The following is a 19,746-nucleotide window of genomic DNA, read 5'->3' as shown; positions in this document are numbered from 1 at the left end:
AGCTGTATTAAAAGCAGGAATTATCCTAATCAGTTCAAACTCCATCCTCCTCCCTCCCCGCCTCCCCGCTTCACCTCTTTGCATATAAAACTTCCACATTAGGCTTAAGAGTACAACGGCTTAGCTGCTGTTCGCCCTACATCTGTCTTCTCCCCGTGACGACCAATCAGGAAGGTGGATGGAGGGATGAAGGGGGGAAAAACAGGAAGAGACGAGGGAGAGACAGTGGAGTGATGGAGGACTCAGCTGCAGAGACGTGAGGAGAGAGGAGGGGAATAAAAACACCTGACTGGTATCTTTAATATGTTATCTTTAATTCTGCAGAGGTGCATGCTGGGAGCAGAATCCTTGCATTTATGTAAGAGTGTGCACATCTGCAGCGCCTGATGTAAAGTGTTCTCAGGTATGATTGATTCTGAGGAAGAGTAAAGACTCACATTTCTCTTCCTGTATTGTAGCATAAGAAGCTTTAAGTGCACACGTCTCTCCCCGTGTCTCTGTGTATGAGGTATACACACGTCAGACCTGTCCCCGCTCTGCAAACAGCTCCTCTCCTGCTTTTTTTTCCCCTCTTTTTTTTTTTGCCTCTCTCCGAGGCCCTCGGCACCATAAATCCGACTGATTACTCCGCACCCCTTTTGCTTGACTGAACCTTCACAATCAGCCGTGGCCGCCAACAATGAGGCCCTGATGAATCAAACATCCATGGCATTAGTTTCACCTTGCTGCCCCTTTCCCATGCGCCGCCGCCTCTTTGTCAGGCCCCGGTTTGATGGGAAGGACTACTGACACTGGCTGCACCTATTGATAGACAATTCTGTAAAGACGGACCCCAACAACCCCACCAGACCCCGGGCGCTCCTCCCTCCTCCTCCCCCCTCTGCACCCAGAAATAGGCAACAACATTTGATTGGAGCGCCGGGCTCAGACCCCTGCTGTCTGGTTTGTGGGAGGCTTTGTGTTCAGTTTTTGGCTCCTGGGGTGTCCAGTATCTGCCAGAGACTGTACTATTATGAGGTAACCCGTCAACTCAACGGGGTAAAAAATCCTGCCTTTGAGATCCTGGAGGCGTCAAAACCGGGTCTCTGAAAACGCTGAAGGTAGCGTGATGGTGTTTAAAGGGAAACATGTACGTGCTGTCAAAACATACACGGCCTGTGACGAGGAAGAGGACGCAGTCTGACATGAAATATGAAATCTTCCTCCTCTAAGAACAGTCTTTACATTTAAAAACAAGAGGTTGTAGTTCCTCAGCTCTAAGATTTATCCAAACTGATGTTGTTTTCTTGAAGTTGCAGAAGTCAGACGCTCAAGTTGAAGTCCTAAACACGCTTTAATGCTTACGTTTGCTGCAGCATGACTGCACACAAGTTGTAGTCGTTAATGCAGCTGCAGCTTTCTCACCCACCTTTTAATTTTGTTGCTTTTTGCAAACAAAACTTGTAATTTGTAGTTTATTTTAACGTCCAGTCAAAGTGAGCATCCTCAGGAGGATTCTGCAAAGAAAGAAGGACTTGTAGATCTCGTCACATGAGTGTCGTCTGTATCTATAGTTGGACCGCGCTGCAGCATGGTGTCACCAGCAGAAGATCAAACCTTAAATGTTCTGCGAAAGTGTTCGAGGCCACAGAGGCTGAAAAACACGAGTGTGTGTGTGTGTGTGTGTGTGGAGAGAGAGACGGAAACACTGCACGCACAATCAGCAGTGAGAGCTCGTCCAACGTGCTACCCACAATGTTTTATTCATTGAGATATATTTGATTATATTTGAATTTAATTGACATTTGGAGATAAATGAAGAGTTTGCTTCCAAAATGAGACATCCACTATTTCACAGAATTAACACCTCTTCTTAGAAAGTGATGACTGGCATGAAAATCAATCCACATTCAGCTTTTCGTCGAAGTTAGAGATGTGTCTTTAATATTTTCTATCGACAGGATGGAGGATGAGAGGGGAGCGAGTTTGGGAGCATTACTGTGACTTTAAACTTTATTTAAAGTCTGTAAACAGAATTTATTAGCGTAGTTATTTGCAGGAAGTAGATTTACGGCGGTTATCACACTTACAGGATGCAATATCAAGGATTATTACTCTAACTTAAACATGCTAAGCTAACAGGCCTCCATCCTTTAGTCTTATATTTGTCTTCCTACGTGCACAACGATGTTAAAGGTGCAGTGCAGAGCTTTCTAGAGCTGCAAAGTGATAAACATTTCAGGAACTCTTAAAAAATAGTTGGCGTTTCCTGTAATCCCTACATGAGGAGTCCTGCATGGATATTTAAAGACTTGGATGTGCATGGATCTCTGCAAAAACAGCAATGCAATGCAACAACGGTCCAATCACAGAGCTTTAAATTCTGCAACAGACGTAAGAGAAGAGGCGACGAAAGAAATGGATGTTAAAGAAGTTGAGAGATTCAGCATTTATTCCACCGTGTTTCGTTTCCGTGTCTGCAGCAGTGAGAGATGCTTTTTTATTCCACATTTGAGCGTTCTTCCGTTGAGATTTTGTCCGTTAAACCGTCATAACCGTCCTGTGTGAAGCCGTTTTGATCCTTTTGTGTGTCGTCCAGCAGCACATTGATCATTGAAGCCGGAGCCGTTGTTGTTGTCGTTGCACATAAACAGACATTTGGAATATTTCCACGGCCTGAAAAATCCCTCTTTGTTCGGGATGACGGCTTCCCTTCAGTCTCAACATGTGTCCGGCCCAGTGAGGTTTAAATCTGCCCACCTGTCCACACGCTAATCCTCCCAGCCTTATTACAAAACTGTGCAATTAATTAAGGGCTCAATCGGCGGGATTAGTAACCTACATTCAATTTGATACTCATATCAGTAACTTACAGAAAGCACCGCTTCAGGATTTATGAATCAAAACTGCAGAAAACATCATGAAACTCTCTGAAATGTGCTTTTATAATTTAAATTCACTCCAGGAACAACAAACAGAAAGAGAACAACAAGGTGCGACAGCCGTGTTGTTCTCATGTACAGTGGAATTACAGAGATTAAGATAATCTGCGCTGTATGTTTACAGCAGAATGAAACAGGCCCCGTATAATGACCATCAAATCTGGATTAGGTCATTCACAGCAGAGATGATTGTTGTGAGCAGGCTGTGCGGCGGCTCAATCCCTGCCTTGGCTTGTGTGTGCACGGACACACACACCTTTTCCCACACATTGCACCCACCTATGCATACACACTGTAGTTCTGATAGTGTGTGTTTGTGTTTTAAAATACACTCAGCTCAGTTTTCATCCATTCCGACATGAAAACACAGATGAACTGCTGTCAGATGATAGTGTGTGTGTGTGTGTGTGTGTTTACATGTGTGTGTGTGTGCAGGGCCGTTACAAAAGCAGGTTACAGCAGCGCAGAAATGACACGGTGCAACAGATGATGGGCATTATCCCATCAACCTGCTGTTTCTGCACACACTCTGTCCTCTCTGTGTTCCCTTTGAAAGGACAGCAGGAGAGTGTGTGTGTGTGTGTGTGAGAGAGAGGGAGGGAGGGAGGGTCCTTTCACACACAGTTTTCGTGCACGCACACACACCCTGCACCTGTCACAAACAGCCTGTCAGAGCGGGAGAAAAGAAACTTCAGCCACGAGGAGGAGCGGAGGGGAGAGGTGAGGAGGACGGGGAGGAGACGGTTAAAGCTGCACTGAGTAACTTCTCATACACGTGCATCCTCAGACTTTATAACCCCCGATGCAAAACACAGCTCACTGCAATTGAATGATTGATGGCCCTTTGATTGTCAAGGAAGGAAAGTCTTCTTAATTCTGGACGGGCCGATCTATCCTAGCTACCTCGTACGAGAGGTTCCTATTTCTCACGTGGATCCCTAAAATACGCTGAACACTTCTTCTTTTGTTGCAAACTGAGACAGCCTGAACTTGATCTGTGCTCTACCTTTTTGATCACTTGAAGTTGAAGATGTGTTTGATGCAAACCCAGACGTCCCAGGTGAGGTCAGGACCGTGTTGGAGCCGCCTCCTAGCCCTGAATCCTGCCCCGCTGCAGAACATCAGAGAGGCGGTGTATCTCCAAACATGAGAACATGGACATGTATTCAGGTGTAAACCTCCTGTGTAATGCACCTCGCCAGAAGGTTAACTTCACCGCCTGTAAATTACCTCGCCCCCCTTCTCCACCTCCAACACCTCCACCGCCTCGGACAATAGGCTCAGCAGTGGCCTGGTGATTGCTTCTTTTCAAATGGAAATGCCGGTCGCCTCTCTTCTGCCAGGTTCCCCTAAGCAGTGTACAAATTACAGTTTACAAGGCATGGAGGAATAAAAAAAAAAAAAGAGCGAGCAGATAGACACGAGGAGAGCAGGAGGAGGAGGGAGGGAGGGCGAGTGAAAGCAGAATATCTTTTCTCTGTGTTTTTTTTTTAATTCAGCAAAGTGACATGTAAATTAGCCTTTAAGTGCTCCACTCGGGGACTGTGATCGTGCCCTAATTGTCACAGTCAATTGTGGCCAACAGTCTCTTCAAACCGGGCAGCTTTTGACAACAAGCACGCCGGGATCAAAAGACGAATCATCGACTCCCCTCCCGACACACACACACACACACACACACACACACATACTGTTGGTGTGTTTTTGGGCTGCCACAAAGAAAAATGGATGAAATTGAGAGGTGAGAGATGGCAGGAAGTGGGGAACACAACAGCAATTTGCTTCCTACACCAGCAAACATCCCCCCAAAAAAATCCTCTGAGTGTTGAGATAACAAACGCCAAGAATGGGAAGGATGCTACGTCTAAAAATGAGCAGTGGAGGTATCCAGCGCACCCATCAGAGCGTGAAGCAACTTTTCTCCAAGTCCTACAGGGTCATAAACTTCAACGGGAGGATGAAACAGATGTGATTGTCCGAGGCAGAGCTGAGAAATAACGCGAACATTCAGAACCGCAGCAAACTCTGGAGTCTTATCGAAGAGGCCAAAGGGTTCAAAGCTGACTTCTCTGCAAAGTTCTGCAGCAGGAGGTTTGCTGCTGTTGAGTTTTACAGAGAGACGCACATGAACGCTTCTGTTAGCCATGTTTGGAGGCAGAACGTGGAGCGGGAGGAAGTTTGGAGCGTCGTAGGCGAAGTCCTGGCAGAGTGGGGAGTTTGTTTGAGAGAGATATTTGATGAATTTGGGATGAATGATGTGGTTTGTTTCAGACTGTTGAGAGAAGTAGATTGTGCAGATTTGGTTTCTTGCGTTTCAATAACACATTTAAAACGATCATATCTGCACAATGTTGACTTTTAGGGGAATAATCCTGCAGTGTGTTCGACTCTGACATGATTAATGTGTCTTTGGCTGTGCTCAGGCGACTCAGAGTGCTCCTCGGGGAGAGATTATGGCTTTGGTTAGCTGTTTAAAAAAAAATAAACACTTGACTTTTTTCCATATTTCACCAAAAACCTCAATCTGTCCATAAAGTTAACCAAACCTAACGAACAGGGGGCCAAAGGTCACGACCAACCTGACCACCTGGAAATGTGCGCTGCAAATAAAATTGCCAGAAACCTTTCCTTGAATTCTCTTCTCTGAGTGAGTTCAGGAGGAACTTCTGCAGAAAGCTGCACTCACATTGTGACTTACATTTGCAGATTGATCTTCGGCTTGAACTTTGACCAGGACCATTGCATTGTTTTTCAATCCAAATGAGGTGATTTAGCTAATCTGGCTAAACTGTTGGCTTGTTTACAAACACTTTGTTGGACTCTTGGTCATAATTCTGAATTCTGAAGCTCTTAACTTGAAATAACTGTAAAAACTACAAAAGATGAAGAGTAATCTGTAAAGTGTACACAACATAAAGTACATACAAGGTCAAATGCACGACAAGAAATAAAGCCAAGCTGCTAGAGATCCAAGCAAAGCGTTATTAGACTCTCACAGGAGCTGCTTCAACCATGCAGCATGCAGGAAGTCAGGTGATGTTGTAGAACGCCCAGAGAAGTCTTCTTCAGGCGGCGTTTGGCTCGTGTTCAACACTTATAAGACACACTTTAAGTGGGTTTATTTTTGCAGGGCGTCATCAACACATAACTTCATGCATGCACATTTATAACCCTCATGTTTTCATCTTTGTGTTCATATGTGCAAAATAATGTCTCCTACTTGTGTCGTCTTTTAAAAGTAAACACAGAGTGGTTTCAGTTACCTTCTGCAGCTTTCTGCAAAATGCATGTGTGGCTGTACATGTGTTTTCCCACAACATATGTTTGTGTTATTATACTGAGTGTATGTTTTCTTCTTCTTCTTCTTGCAGGCCATCATCAGACCAGCTGATCCCCCTCTGCACACGGAGAGATCTGACGTCTGAGAGCCGGACCAGGCCTCTGTAGCCGTGAGTAAGATCTTTTAATTCTCCCTCCCTGGCGTCCTGAGAGGATGTAAACTCATATACAGTGGCAGATATTAAGAGCACGCCGATATGCAAATGTCTGTCGAGATTAGAGCTACAACAATTATTCAAATGTTTGATTAATTATTCATCGGAGACGGCGTCAATTATTCATTTCAGCGAGCGATAAGTCGTCCTTTTCATTTTTTTTTCTTATCAGAGTGAAAAAAAGTTTTCTTGTGGGATCAATCAGAATCTCAATCAAAAGCATTTTATTTGTGGAGTACAGTAAGTGAACGGGATTTGTTTTGGTGGCGTGGGCACAGACACTTGGATTTAACATATCACGTTACATATATGACTTCTTACACCTTCTGTCCGGACGTCTATCGCCGGTTAGTCATCTCCAGCTGCAGGAGAATCCTCTGGGGAAGGATCTGCTTTGTTGCTTTTAAATGCACTTTATGCATCACAACATGCAGGATGCACTCTGACTGCAGACCTTTGCATGCAACCCCTGTTTTCTACCTGCACCCTGTCTCTCTTTAGAGACACAAAAAGGCCAGAAACAGGAAGTTTAATCACACGTGTGCATGCAGAAACAAACTTAAAGCAGCTCTGTGCCAGACTTCACCTCCACCTCCGCGTTCTCCACTACCTGGCATCGCAAAAAAATCTCCTCTGACGTCTCATTCGGTGATATTCCAGCCCTCAGACAGGAGAAGAAGAGTTAGGATGAGTTCACACTTTGATGCTGACGGATGAGGAGCTTCACTTTCATGCCAACAATCAATACGAATGAAAAGGAGAGAGAGAAAGGGGGAGGGAGAGATGGTGTCTTTTCAACTTTCTGGTCTTTGAACATGCAGCCAATTTATGCCGTTATTAATCTGTAATTATGAATCATGTGAGTGAAAGCACCACGTAGACTCACATGTCATCGTTAGACGAGCACGTGGGGTTAAATAAACGTGGTTTTATTCTAAGTAAAAGGTCATTTGTGTCGCTTTAACGCGGACATAAGAAAAGTTTCTCCTTTATTTATCCTTCTTTCCAAACTTGTTGTGTTTAGAAAGCCACAAAGCCTCTGACCTCTTTCTGCAGGAACAGAGGGAGGAAGAAAAAAAGAAGCCCAACACATGATATGTTTGTTTTTTTCTCAGTCGAATAAGTGGTCATTTGTAGAAGCCTCTGCACGGTTTGCAGCTAACAAGAACAACATAAAAAAAATCAATAGTTTTTGGTGTGAGCATTTGTTTCTGCAGCAATCGGCGATGCAGCAATCTCTCTCAGTCGGACGTGGAAACTCGCAGAGATCAGAACTGCTCAGAAAAAAGCTTTCTCTTCTCTCCCCCCGTCTCTCTCTCTCTCTCTCGCTCACGGCGAATGTAAACTAAATTCATTTTTGCATGTTTGCGGAGTTCTCCCAGATCACACGGCCGAGCCTTCGCCTCTCACTCTTTAATTGTCCGTCAATCCGTGGAGTTGTTGTGGTGCGGAGGCTCTCTCTCGCCGTGGCTATCACAGAGCCGAACCCCGTCGAGAGATGTTGGGGTTTGATGTCGTGGAGCTGGAAGAGCCACAAACAAGCGCCGAGAGGAGATGTGATCTAGGGTGCTTCAGCTCTTCTGTCATGCATTCAAATAAAGAACTCTGAACGCCACCGAACAAGCGTTATTTTAATTAAAGAGAGGCGAGGAGAGGCTTTCAGAATAAAAGCACAAACTGTGTGCTGAGGGTTTAACACTCCAGAGGCCGAGGCGCGCTCACTTGACAGCTGTTTTGAATTGTAAAAGTGAATTTTCAAAATGTCCCTCCTCTTTTTTCTAGACCCACTTTCTGGTCAAACCAGCTTTGTTTGATTTTCTACATCACATGAAGCCACTCTAATTGTATTTACACCAACTTCTGCAGCTGGAGGCTGACTGTACAAACTTTCACAACATTTGTTTGTCTCTGCTCACTCTGTTGGGATAAATAAAATATAAGAATATCCTGATATGAGTGTTTTTAACACCTGCTGTCAGGAGCGGAGACATATGTAAGGTCCCTGATAAATGCAACTCCACTAACATACTCTCACTGAGGGAAATATGAATCATCATAATGACGCATTTCACCCCAAATCCAAAAAATCCCCTCTTACTTCATGTCTGAGAGATGTCATATGTCAAACTCACACATGATGCAACTGCTGAGCAAAGCGTCACCACCCTGCACACGAGGACAGCCGACTGTAGGCTGCTGAAGCTGCTGCTGCTGCTGCATCGTGTGACTGTCAGGGCGGTTTTCATGGTTTCCTTAAAAGTGTTTTCACCAGAGAGCTGCAGACTCAATCCCAGAACGCCACCGCCGTCCGTTACGCCGTGTTCTGAAAACCAGGGGTCATGTTTATGCAGAGGGATGTGGCTTTAGCCTGCGCATTTGACCAGGGTTGGTTTGTACGGGAGCCCAGAGAGGCCAGTGAGAGACAAAATGAATGAATCTGATTTGATTTTTTGGGGAGGGATCTTTTCTAAATATAATCTTCAGTGTAAAAATGTTTAAAAATATTGGAAATTTAAATTTAAAAGCAGAAATTTTAATATTTTTGCAGATTAATTAGATTTTTTAATATTTTTTTAATATATTTGTGGCTGTAATGTTTAAAAAATAATCTACTCTGCATGATCAATCAGCAAAAACATCTGTTTTATTAAAGTCAGAAATTCAGGGGATAAAATAAAATTAAAATAAATAAATTCCCTGATTTTTTTCCACTTGTGAACATTTTTAAAAAAAGGAACAACTTTCAATTATTATGCTGTTAAAAAACAACATTTTTTTCTATTATTGTTTTAGTTATAAGCTCTTGAATTCTGATATTCTTGATCAGACTTTAAATTCAATAACTGGAATATTTTCTTATTGTCTCTCCAGGCTTCTGTAGATCTAACACACATTTAAAAATACATATTAAGGCATATATAAATATATAATGAAGCTACAGCTGCAAGAAACTAGTCACTAACTTATCCATAATGTTATATTTTTATCTGAGTCCGTCTAACAGAGAGGTGAGGACATATTTCACGTGTTTACACTGAAGTATTTATGTCCTAATCGTCTCCCTCGTCTTCAGATTCCTTCGTCCGATCTTGTTTGTCACGCTGGACATAATTCAGTTTACATTTTTTCAGCCGGCCTCGTAAGAAAGGAGCCGTGGAGGAAAAGCTGAATCATTGTTGTGCTTGGAAAAGTGTCAGATTTGTTTGTGCCAACAATTAAAGTATTAACTGTTGGCACAACGTCTCAGCTCCGGGCAGCTGCGAGCCAAAGACATCAGAGTGAGTGTCTTTAAACTTGTAGACACATCAGTCTGTGTGTGTGTGAGCTTTGACCTTTGACCTCCTCACTGCAGCATATAAGATGTAAACCACAGTCACAACCAAACATGTCCTGATCTCTGAAATCTGGACTTTATTCATGATGATAAAACACACTTCTTTGTCGCCATCTTCACTTTTAGTTTGAGGAACATGATGAGAGACTCTGTCCTGATAATCCTTCAAAATCCTTCCTGTACTTTTGTTCCTTATCACTCAAACACAGATCATAAAATCTACAGTCTGTTGATATTATTCTATAGCTGTATTTCTGAGGAACACATCCTTAACCTGAGTGTGAGGCCTTGAGAGTCATTAGAAGTCCTGAATCCTCTGTGTTGAGTCATTCAGCAGAATCATCCTGATGATGGTTCGTCAGATTGCAGCAGGTTTTCGGAGCTGCCGGGTGTTTCTTTCTCTTTTTTTCTGGGAGCGGGACTGGGCATAGATTCATCACTGGATGCTCATCGACGTCATGTGACTCTCTCAGATCTAAATTAGGCCAATAATCAGGGACGCCTGGCGGCTGAGCTGCTCAATGCACAAACGTATACATGCGAGTGTGTTTCAGGCTCCGAGCTCTCTCTCTCCCCCTCTCTGTTTCTCTCTCTGTCTTTCTCTCTCTGTTTCTCTCTCTCTCTGCAGCAGCTGAAAAACATTGATCACAGATAATTATGGGATGTTTTTTACTTGATCTGATGACGATGTTCTCTTTATGAAACATCAGATATGTAAGACGATGACTGACCTGATTTAAAAGAGTCCGTAATGAAACCTGCTGCTGCTGCTGCTGCTCCAGCCTTTAATACGGCTTCTTCTGCTGATCTGAGGTGTGTGTGTGTGTGTGTGTGTGTGTGTGTGTGTGTATGTGTGTGTGTGTGTGTGTGAACGTCACTCTCTAACAATCAAAGAAACAATGCAGGCGACACACACACTTTGCATTTTACCTTCGGATAATCAAAACACAATTGAGAATATTATCTGACCTCCTCTCTGCAGATTTTTCTGAGATGCAGATCTTGAAATTAAATCCACACGATGACACCTGCAGCTGTTCAAGAATCTATTTTAGATGATATGAAGATTTAAGGTCAGTTTTTGTGATAATCACCTTTTTTTAAATTAAATAAATGATGAGAAATAATGACAGATTAAATATTTAATTCTAAATGATCTTATGCGTCATAAATATCTCACAAATTTGATGAAAATGTGCCAAAAATATGGAAAATAAGAAGGACATATTCACGCAGCGGTGACCTCTGACCTCCCCACTGTGCTTTATTGTGATGCAGATTTTAATAAAGCTTATGATGAATATTAAATAAGAACACACTCAGCTGTGTGTCTTATCTGTGAGCAGATCAAGTGCACTCGGTCGGATTCAGCTAATGTGAAAGAAAAGACAAAATGACAAGAATTAAAAATGATGTTTTCCTGCTCCTGTGACCTCTGACCTCTGTAAGTTTGCTTCTCTGTGATGCACGTCTTAAATGTAAAGCATCATGATCATAATCAGCAGCCTGCCTGCTACGTCTGATTATTTTTTCTGACGGCTGAAGACTCAGATTTCTCAAATTCAGCCAACAACTATCAAATCTAGTGAAATCAGAAGGAAACCTTCATGCAGCCGTGACCTCTGACCTCCTCACTCTTGCGTAAACCTCAAACTGAAACCTCAAACAGGAATATGATAATCTGAAAGCCTGGTTTGTGAACACATTCGTATTATCCGGAGCTCTATAGGGGGCGAAGATGTCGATCGTTGTTGCACAAACTGTGAATCTGGATGACAGCAGAGAGTGTTTTCTGCAGCTCCGTAACCTGAGTGCTCCAAACGGACAGACACAAGTCGTAATTAGCCCGACAGATCCTCTCAAACATTCCTACAACCTCGCTGCACCGCTGTGTTTGTGTTTATGCTGTCAGGAGCTAAAAAAGAGGGCCTCTCTTCTTCTCTCTCACACACACACTCACACACACACTGAGGCAGAGAGGGAGAGAAAATTAGGATTATAATCTTGGTAATCAGCAGTCATGCCTGAGGCGGACAGCTGCAGAACTGCACAGCTCCAATTTAGGTGTTGGACATTAAAAAGCATTAAACCCAAGTGAGTTTCCACTTATTGATTTTTCTGGGGCAACATTTCAACTTCAGGAAAATAAACCACGGCGGATAATGTGCTGCAGAAAGATTTCATTTATTATTTCTTTAGAGGGAAAAATACAAAAACAGAGAGTGATGCATGAAAATCATTTTTAGAGAGTGTCTGTAAAAATTAAAAATCTGTCACCTCATAAATACACAATTTAAAATATTACAATCAATACATTTTTATTTAACTGATTAATCACACTCATATGTTTCACTCTTAATCTACAATTATCAACATATTTAAAAATCTGAGCCTCAATATTCCACCAAATATTTTAAATTCATGCACACATGTTTCTGCTGCCCCCTCCCCTCATTTAAATCAATATATTCATTAAGCACCAGGTCCCCCTATAGGTCACACACCGACTGTAATCCCTTTTCACGGTGCATATCGCGGCCCCACGGAGGACAGCAGCCTGCATGTGTGCGTAAAAACAGAGGCGCGAGGTGCCACTCCAGGCGCGCACGGATGAATGGGACTCAGAGCTGGAGCTATACGGTTCAAGTGTGTGTGAGAGAGTGTGGGAGAGTGTGTGTGTGTGTGAGTGAGAGACAGGGAGGGTGTGGGAGAGGGAGAGAGGGGGAGAGAAAGAAAGAGAGAGAGAGAGACTGCTTCGTTTACATGCAAGCACCGTGGCACTAAATTACGCATGACAATAATTCACCCAGGACTGGATCCACTTTCGACCCGAGGAGAAAACAGGAGGTTGAGCCCGCTTCTCTCCTTCTTCCTCCTCAGTGTTTTGTTCCTCAATAAGAAGGAGACGAAGAAGAAAATGACAACATTTAAAACCTGAGAAGGATTTAAAAAAACTACAGAGAGGGAGGAAAACTTACCAGGAAACTCAATTTGGTGTTCCAGCTTGTGGAGATAAAGTGCCAAAAAATAACAAAAGTTCTAAAAGATTTTAAAATAGTTTATGAAGTCTTCTGTTTATATTAAAAATATAAAGTTACACACAAACAAAGTGTTGTGTTCATGAAGAACAGAGTACAAAAAGCATTTTATAAAAGAGGCGAGGACTCTATTGGAGTATGATTTCTTTATGCTGCATCTGATTGGGTTTTTTAGGAGGGGGGGTGATGTTGTATAAAGGGGGGGTAGCATAAACCAGTTCAGCCCCTTGATTGATGATTTAATTAGCCATACAGTGGCGAACTGCAGGAGGACAGGACACAAAATAATACTTTATTTACATAACCAATCAGGACGCTGCAAAGGTGGAGCTTCCTCTCTCTCTCTCTCTCTCTCTCTCTCTCTCTCTCTCTCTCCCTCTCTCTCTCTCTCTCAGACATGGCTGAGATGGTTGACTTCTTTAATGAACGCGAGATTCATCCTGTTAAGTTGTGTCCAGCTCGTCAAAATCACTCCAATAATCCCAGAACATCCTTCTGATAGCTCTCTGTTATTCCTGCAATGTGACTCTCCTCTCCTCCTCTCCCTCTCTCCTGCTGAATCATATTTTTATGATTTTACTGTGATCTAAATATTCTCACAGAGGCTCCAAACTCCTCAATATGTGAGTGCAGAATACATCTGAACATGTTGGGGTTAATTTTGGACCGTTTCAGTCAGAGGGTGAGATTGGAGAATGTAAATACGCAGAAGCTAAATTGGAGATTTGTTTCCTCCCGTGCCGAGTGGAGCCGTGAGAGGAGTTTGGAAGCATTCCTATTATGCAACCACAGGTGATGATGTATGTGCAGCACGCGGTGATGCTGCTGCAGGTGCATCACAGGTAACAAAACTACAATTACGCACAGTTACGCAGCAGAAAAGACGCGTCTTTACGCATTTTAACATCTTTGGAATTTTAATTTTCACCCAAAAGAAAAGTTATTTTTAAAAACCTTTTTCACTCAATTTATACAATTTAAATTAAATTATAAGAAGCAAAATTCAACCTTACACATTTAGTAATTTAGGCGCATTATAAGAAACGTTATTTCTAATTTTAACTGGATTATTTTTCTGATTTCACGTTTTCCTCCATCAAACAGACATTTTTTACAGCGTAGATAAAAGCCCAACATCCCCAAACCTTTTGCAGTCGCAGCCAATTACAATAATGAAGAATATGTGGAATTGCCTCCCCACCCCAGCTCCTGCATCCTGCCGTATCAAGCCTGCCATTTCTGCAAATTAAACGGAGTGGAAATAGAAATAAAGAAAAAAATCCTTACATGATTGCGGCTGGTGTGGACGCGCTCCAAGTTTCTCCCCCCTTTTTCTCTTACACTCTTACACACACACACACACTCCAACACACACACACACACACATTCACACTGAGAAAAGAGGAGGAAAAAAAGCCACACTGTCGCCTGTTCTTTGCTCCGCGTCGAAGCCCGACATAGTTGGTTTCACTCAAAAAGAGAAGAGATGGAGAAAGAGAGAGGAGAGTGAGGGAAAGAAAAGAGGAAGAGGAGGAGGAGGGGGGAGAAGGAGAGGAAAAAAACTTCACGTTCAACCCAGAAGATGCTCACGTTTGGCTCTCCTCAATTATCCCCTCCCGTGAAGATAGGTGGCGTGCGTTTCAGGGGGCTTCTCCTCTGTGTTACACGGCAAAGAAAAGGAGGTGGAAAGAAAAAAAATGTCATTAGAAGAGGCGTAACACGTCAGTCCCTACCCAGGTTTGTTTCCTGGAGTGGGTGTAAGACATCAGTTGTAAACCTGCCCTAGCAGGAATAGCGGTCCCTCCCTCCTCCCAACTATTTCTAAGGCTTTTATTTCTAAGGCTTTATTATCACCGGTGGAACAGGATCCGCTCACCGACGCGCTCCGGTATCATCCTCTCTTCTCCTCCTCTCCACGAGCTCTCTCTTTAACTCTAAAGCAGGTATGTTCCTCCTCACTTCTCCTATTTACAGCTTTTATTCCCGGAATGGTTGGATATTAAACTTCCTCGCGCCCGCCCTCAGAGTTGGAGCTCCACTTCGCCTTACCTGCACAGGTGGAAATAGGTGCGTTTGGTTTTTTTTTTCTCCCCCTTTTTTTTTTCTTCTACCTCCGCGGTGAGGAGGCGCGCTGCAGGATCCTGACAGCCGGGGAAAGTGCGCTTTTTCCGGGGCGTTTGGCGCTGAACACCACCGCTATCCTTTGGAGGAAAAACACGATATGCATCCCGATTCTCTCTCCTTAAGCTTCTTTTTATTTTCGAGTCTGTTTGTGTGTGTAAAACAAACAAACCTCCTGTCACTCCCCGCTTCTCCTTCTAACGGTTTTGATAAATTAACAGCCGATTTGAATCTTTTGTTTATGCGCAATTTGTGCCTTAAAGATTCCCCTTCTTCTTTCCGGAGCCGTTTGGCACATTTGAACAATTATTCCCCATCTGTTATTTATTAACTGTCGGGTTTTAGTTTATTAAACCTTGAAGTGCAATTTTCTCAGGCGATTCCAAGTGTTTATTGGAGTTCTCTGACTTTTAATCAGACCACACAGAGAGGCTGAGTCCTGGCTGTGCCTCGCTCTCTCTCTCTGTCTCTCTCTCGCCGTCTTTAACGTGAAAACTCTGGATCTGATTCTTCCATTTGACACAAATGTGATTTATTAAGCTGATTCAGGTTCTGTGCCAAAGCCGGACTAAAAAGCGCGGAGAGCATGAACACAGTGTGGCACTTTGAATTCAAATAAGTCCAAGATTTATTCCTCTTAATCATGAAGAGAAAAATACAAACCGGATTGAAACTTTTCTGAATGAAAAACAGTCTCTGTATTGTTCCTGTGAAATGAAAAGTGCTTTCCCCTTAATAATAAGAGAAATTAGAATTCCCCTCTTCCTCGTGCTGCTCTGCTGTTAATGCCACAAAGCTGAGAGCCGATCAGCTGCAAATCAAAATGAGATGGACGCGGATTTTCACAATCTGTCCCTCCATCCAAGTTCCAGGTTCTTGTCGCGCGTCCTGCGCAAGTGGATCTCCTCGCTAATACCCACATTGTCTGTCCTCCTCTGTGTGTGTGTGTGTGTCTGTCTCTGTGTGTGTGTGCGTGTGTTTCCCGTCAGATATCAGGCTGAAATCAAGGAATCGAGTCCATGCGAGCTGCCATCTGATCCCACACACACTTATCAATGAAGCAAGAGATCATGGCGGATGGCCCGAGGTGTAAGAGGCGAAAACAAGCCAACCCGCGACGGAAAAACGGTAAGAACCAGACCTGCTGGTCCATGAAGGGGGGTGTCTGTGGATGGAAGCCGGGTTTGAAGGCTTCCTCTTCGGGTTGGGGGTGTGTGAGGGTCCGCGGCTGGTGCGCTTCTCTGCCTTTTACGCAGAGAGAGAAAGGGACCGTTATCCGGCTGAAACTGTGCGTTACTGCGTGAGTGAAATCTGTGGAATCTGTAAAAAATTGCTGTTTGAAATGTTTGCTGTGAGAGGATGTTTTTCTGGAAGAAGAAGTTGGGAACTTGTGGATGTAAAAAAAAAAGTTGCAGGGTAGCGGTGCCGGCTCGGGACGAACCCCGCCATGGGGGGACTGTGTGTCGGTCACTCAGAGCGTCGCAGGCTGCCTGCAGACTCATGCTGCTCCGTGGGAAAAGTCTGAATCTTATGACATGAGTTGTGATTTGCTTAAATCCACGCTCTGGCTGTGATGTTAGTGTCTCTCTTTAGGCCTCTATGTCTTATTTTGGAGTGATTTGGAGCTCCTCTGTGTCGCCGAGGAGTGCTGGATTAATACTGTGTGTAGTTTGTGACCCTGTGCGTGTTTTGTGTTAGTGTATTCCAGTGGAAGGATCATATATAAAAAGGATGACATGTCCGATAAATGGTGCACATTAATTGGGTCTGCTCAGGGAGTGCTGGAGGTGCAGATTTGTTGCTTTTCTTCCTCCATTTGACTGCACACTTTCCCACAAGAGGCAAATCTGCACTGACATTTCCTGGCCCCGTTATTCCTGATTATTCCATATAGGCTCCAAACACACTCTGGTTCTGCATGTGTGTGTGAGTGTGTGTGTGAGTGTGTGTGTGAAATATAGAGATGAGGCTTTTATTTGCTCTGCTCCACAACAGTTTTTAAATCTCTGCCCCCACAGGTTATTTATCTAGATCAGATTTCATTTATTGATTGCACTCAATCGATAGCAGACAAGCATTTTGTTCCACATTAAATAGCACAGTGATGCTGGAGATTTCTGCTGTATATTTATTTATATAATTATTAATGTACATGTGCAGGATTTAAAAGAAAAGCAGACACACATTTGGAGATCTGACAGCCTGTTTAGCCGTGGCCACCTGTTTTGAAAAAGGGGGGAGGTGGTGGTGGGGTGGGGGGGTGTCAGAGGGAGAAAAGCAGTCCAAATGCAGCGTTTGATAAAATAATATTAGCAAAGCAAATATAATTTTCACACCCTTAAACCTGAGGAGACACGGCGAGCTTTGGCACGGTGCAGGGAATATTTTTATCCTCAGAAACGTCCTCACGCAGGAGAGTGTGCTTTAAAAAATAGATTTAAAATGTAGGAATTAAACCCTCTTTTATTTTTCTTCTTCATAACGACGAGCTCTGTCTGATGATCCCCCCCCTCCCCTCCTCTCCTCTCCTTCCCTCCTCCTCCTCCTCCTCCTCCTCCTCCTCACCCTCTATCCTCCCCCCTGGGAATGCAGAGGCTTATTGAGGCTTGGCCACTCTCCTCTCCTCTCCCTGTCTCCCTCCGCCTGTCTCTCCGTCCCTCTTCCTGCCTGGCTCTGATGGCAGGGCAGGGCGAAGCGGCCGAGGGACACACTGAATCCTCCGGCGAGAGAGAATAAAACGCCTTGAATGCACCAAAAAATGCACCGAGCTCACACACGCAGAGGAGGGTTCTTTTTGCAGATGAATCTTTTTTTTTCTGAGGGATCAGATGAAGGAGCATAAATTTTAATTTTCTACAATTACTGTCACATTTACTGGGTGCATGTTTTTGGTGCAAATTTAAATTCCTGCACCTCCTTAATTTAGTTTCAAAATATTCAAAAATGTAGTTTGAATTTTCAGATTATCTGATGAGTTTTTATTTAATTCCTCCTCCTGCTCCCTCACACGTAGAATAACTGGAATTGTCTGGATTATTTTTCTAAATAAAGGAGGGGAGGGGGGGCATGGCAGCATTCTTGCCAATTAGTATTAATGAGGCATTTGCTCACTAAGTTGTCTACCCAATGACATTCTCATCCAGATGACTGTTGGCCTTCAGGGTTGGAGGTGCTACAGTAGCTTTACTCACTCACTGGCCGGCCTGTCATGTGGTATTTAACCACAGTTCATGACTTATATCCCCCTCCTCGTCCTCCTTGTCCTCCTCATCCTCCTCATCCTCGCTGCGCCGCTGTGGCTGCAAGTGTCCGTCTTTTTTTTCTTTCTCCCAGCTGACGTGTAATTTTCAAAAAGCAACAAAACCCTGAGAATATTTTTTTCATTGTTAAACAGCGATAAAACCTTCCCTTCCTCCTCTCCTGGTGTGAAACTTGATCCCGGCAGCGTGAAGCGTTTGAGAGTTTGGCCCTCGCCAGGTGTTGCTTGTCACATCCAGCTGTGCAGCGCTCACACACCTGTCCTTATTTTCCTCTGACTCAACCAGCACTTCAGAAACATGCTTTTGTAGTAAATAATTCAAATCCTTTTGTTTTTAATCTCAGAGTAGATTCTTTGAATCAAAAAACCAGGAAGTAAAGACGCTGCTGCGTTATTTTTCTGTGATTGATCCAGATTTCGATGACATTTCCACGTCAAGAAATGCTCGATTACATAATCTGCAGCCGCAGAAGAAGATGAGGCCAGTCTCCCTCTCTCCCTGCGTCTCTGTGTCTGCTGGAGTTTGATATAATAGTCTGAATGTGCTTATTATCACAGATTTAAGGTGCAGGAAAAATAGGGGGAAAGCTGTGTGTGTATATGTGTGAAAGAAGGAGGGAGGGAGGGGGGAGTTAGCCTTGCTTTCAGGCGCAGACAATGCCACATTTCTGCCAGTCTAAACAATTTGTCCATCTCTATTCTTCCTCTAAAGTTGCAGGAGAGAATAAGAAGGGAGGGGGGGACAAGGTGCTGCCTTTCTTCTTCTCTTTCCCCCCTCTCTCTCCCTGTCCTCCCCCTCTTTCTCCCAGGGTCTGTAGGTAGGGGTGTCTCTCTTTTGCCATGGCACCCACCAAAAAAAAAAAAAAAAAAGGGGGGAGTAAGAGGAGGGAAAAAAGAGGGGAGGATGGAGGAGGAGGGCAGGTTTCGCAGGGCGCTTGCGGACAATTGATTGTCAGCGGTAATGTGTTTCATTTACATGTTTATACCGTCAATAGTGGCGGGGGGTTGTCCAGTTTAGCGTGCCATTCACTCGCTGCCATTCCCAGACACCTTCCACTGCTCAGGGCTTTTATTTTGTAGGAATAAGCAGGATGTAAGGGATTATTTAGTTTAAAGAAAGGGAATAATTACAGAGTACAGAGCATTATTTTACACACACACACACTCCTTCTCCTCCTGCATGTGAAACAGCTAGCAGGTCCCCCTCAACGCCAGGCTAATAAGGAGCCATATTTGTCCTGTCACAACTACACATTGCACTTTGGCGTGCTGCGTGAGGCCTTATTATTCTCCGGTAGCCTTTTTTGCATCATTTTCTTCCCTCCCTCGGCTGCAGAGCTAAATATATCCATCTGCTCAAAGTGTGTGAGTCAAGTGTGTACAGCAAAGCGCGTAAAAACCAATGGACTTCCCCTGACGAGATCATGGTGATTCTGTGTTCAGGAGCAGAAGGATGTGTGTCACAGCGACTCTTTTCCAAGCGTTTTTATTTTATTCTACGTGTGTGTGTCGTCGTCTTTCTCCAAGCTGATGCGTTAGACGACAAATCCTCTAATATGAGCTTCCACCAGGAATTAAA

At 43.8% G+C, this 19,746-nt stretch overlaps 1 protein-coding gene across 9 annotated transcripts in view; it reads left to right on the top strand.

Annotated features, from left to right (window-relative positions):
- Positions 1-19,746, top strand: part of zeb2b (zinc finger E-box binding homeobox 2b) — a 381,554-nt gene that overhangs the window by 280,250 nt on the left and 81,558 nt on the right. For 2 of the 9 annotated variants that reach the window (XM_034677852.1, XM_034677846.1), the window contains 2 exons: positions 6,293-6,370; positions 15,898-16,036. In XM_034677852.1, the coding sequence (XP_034533743.1) occupies positions 15,964-16,036 (73 nt within the window). In that variant the 5' untranslated portion in view covers positions 6,293-6,370; positions 15,898-15,963. Of the gene's footprint in view, positions 1-6,181; positions 6,375-13,169; positions 14,855-15,897; positions 16,037-19,746 lie in introns of those variants that run through there. The other 7 variants (XM_034677847.1, XM_034677850.1, XM_034677853.1 and 4 more) reach the window with 7 other exon arrangements.

The sequence above is a fragment of the Notolabrus celidotus genome, chromosome 24, assembly GCF_009762535.1.
Source record: "Notolabrus celidotus isolate fNotCel1 chromosome 24, fNotCel1.pri, whole genome shotgun sequence".
Lineage (NCBI taxonomy): Eukaryota > Metazoa > Chordata > Actinopteri > Labriformes > Labridae > Notolabrus > Notolabrus celidotus.
This window is presented reverse-complemented; position numbering and strand designations above follow the sequence as displayed.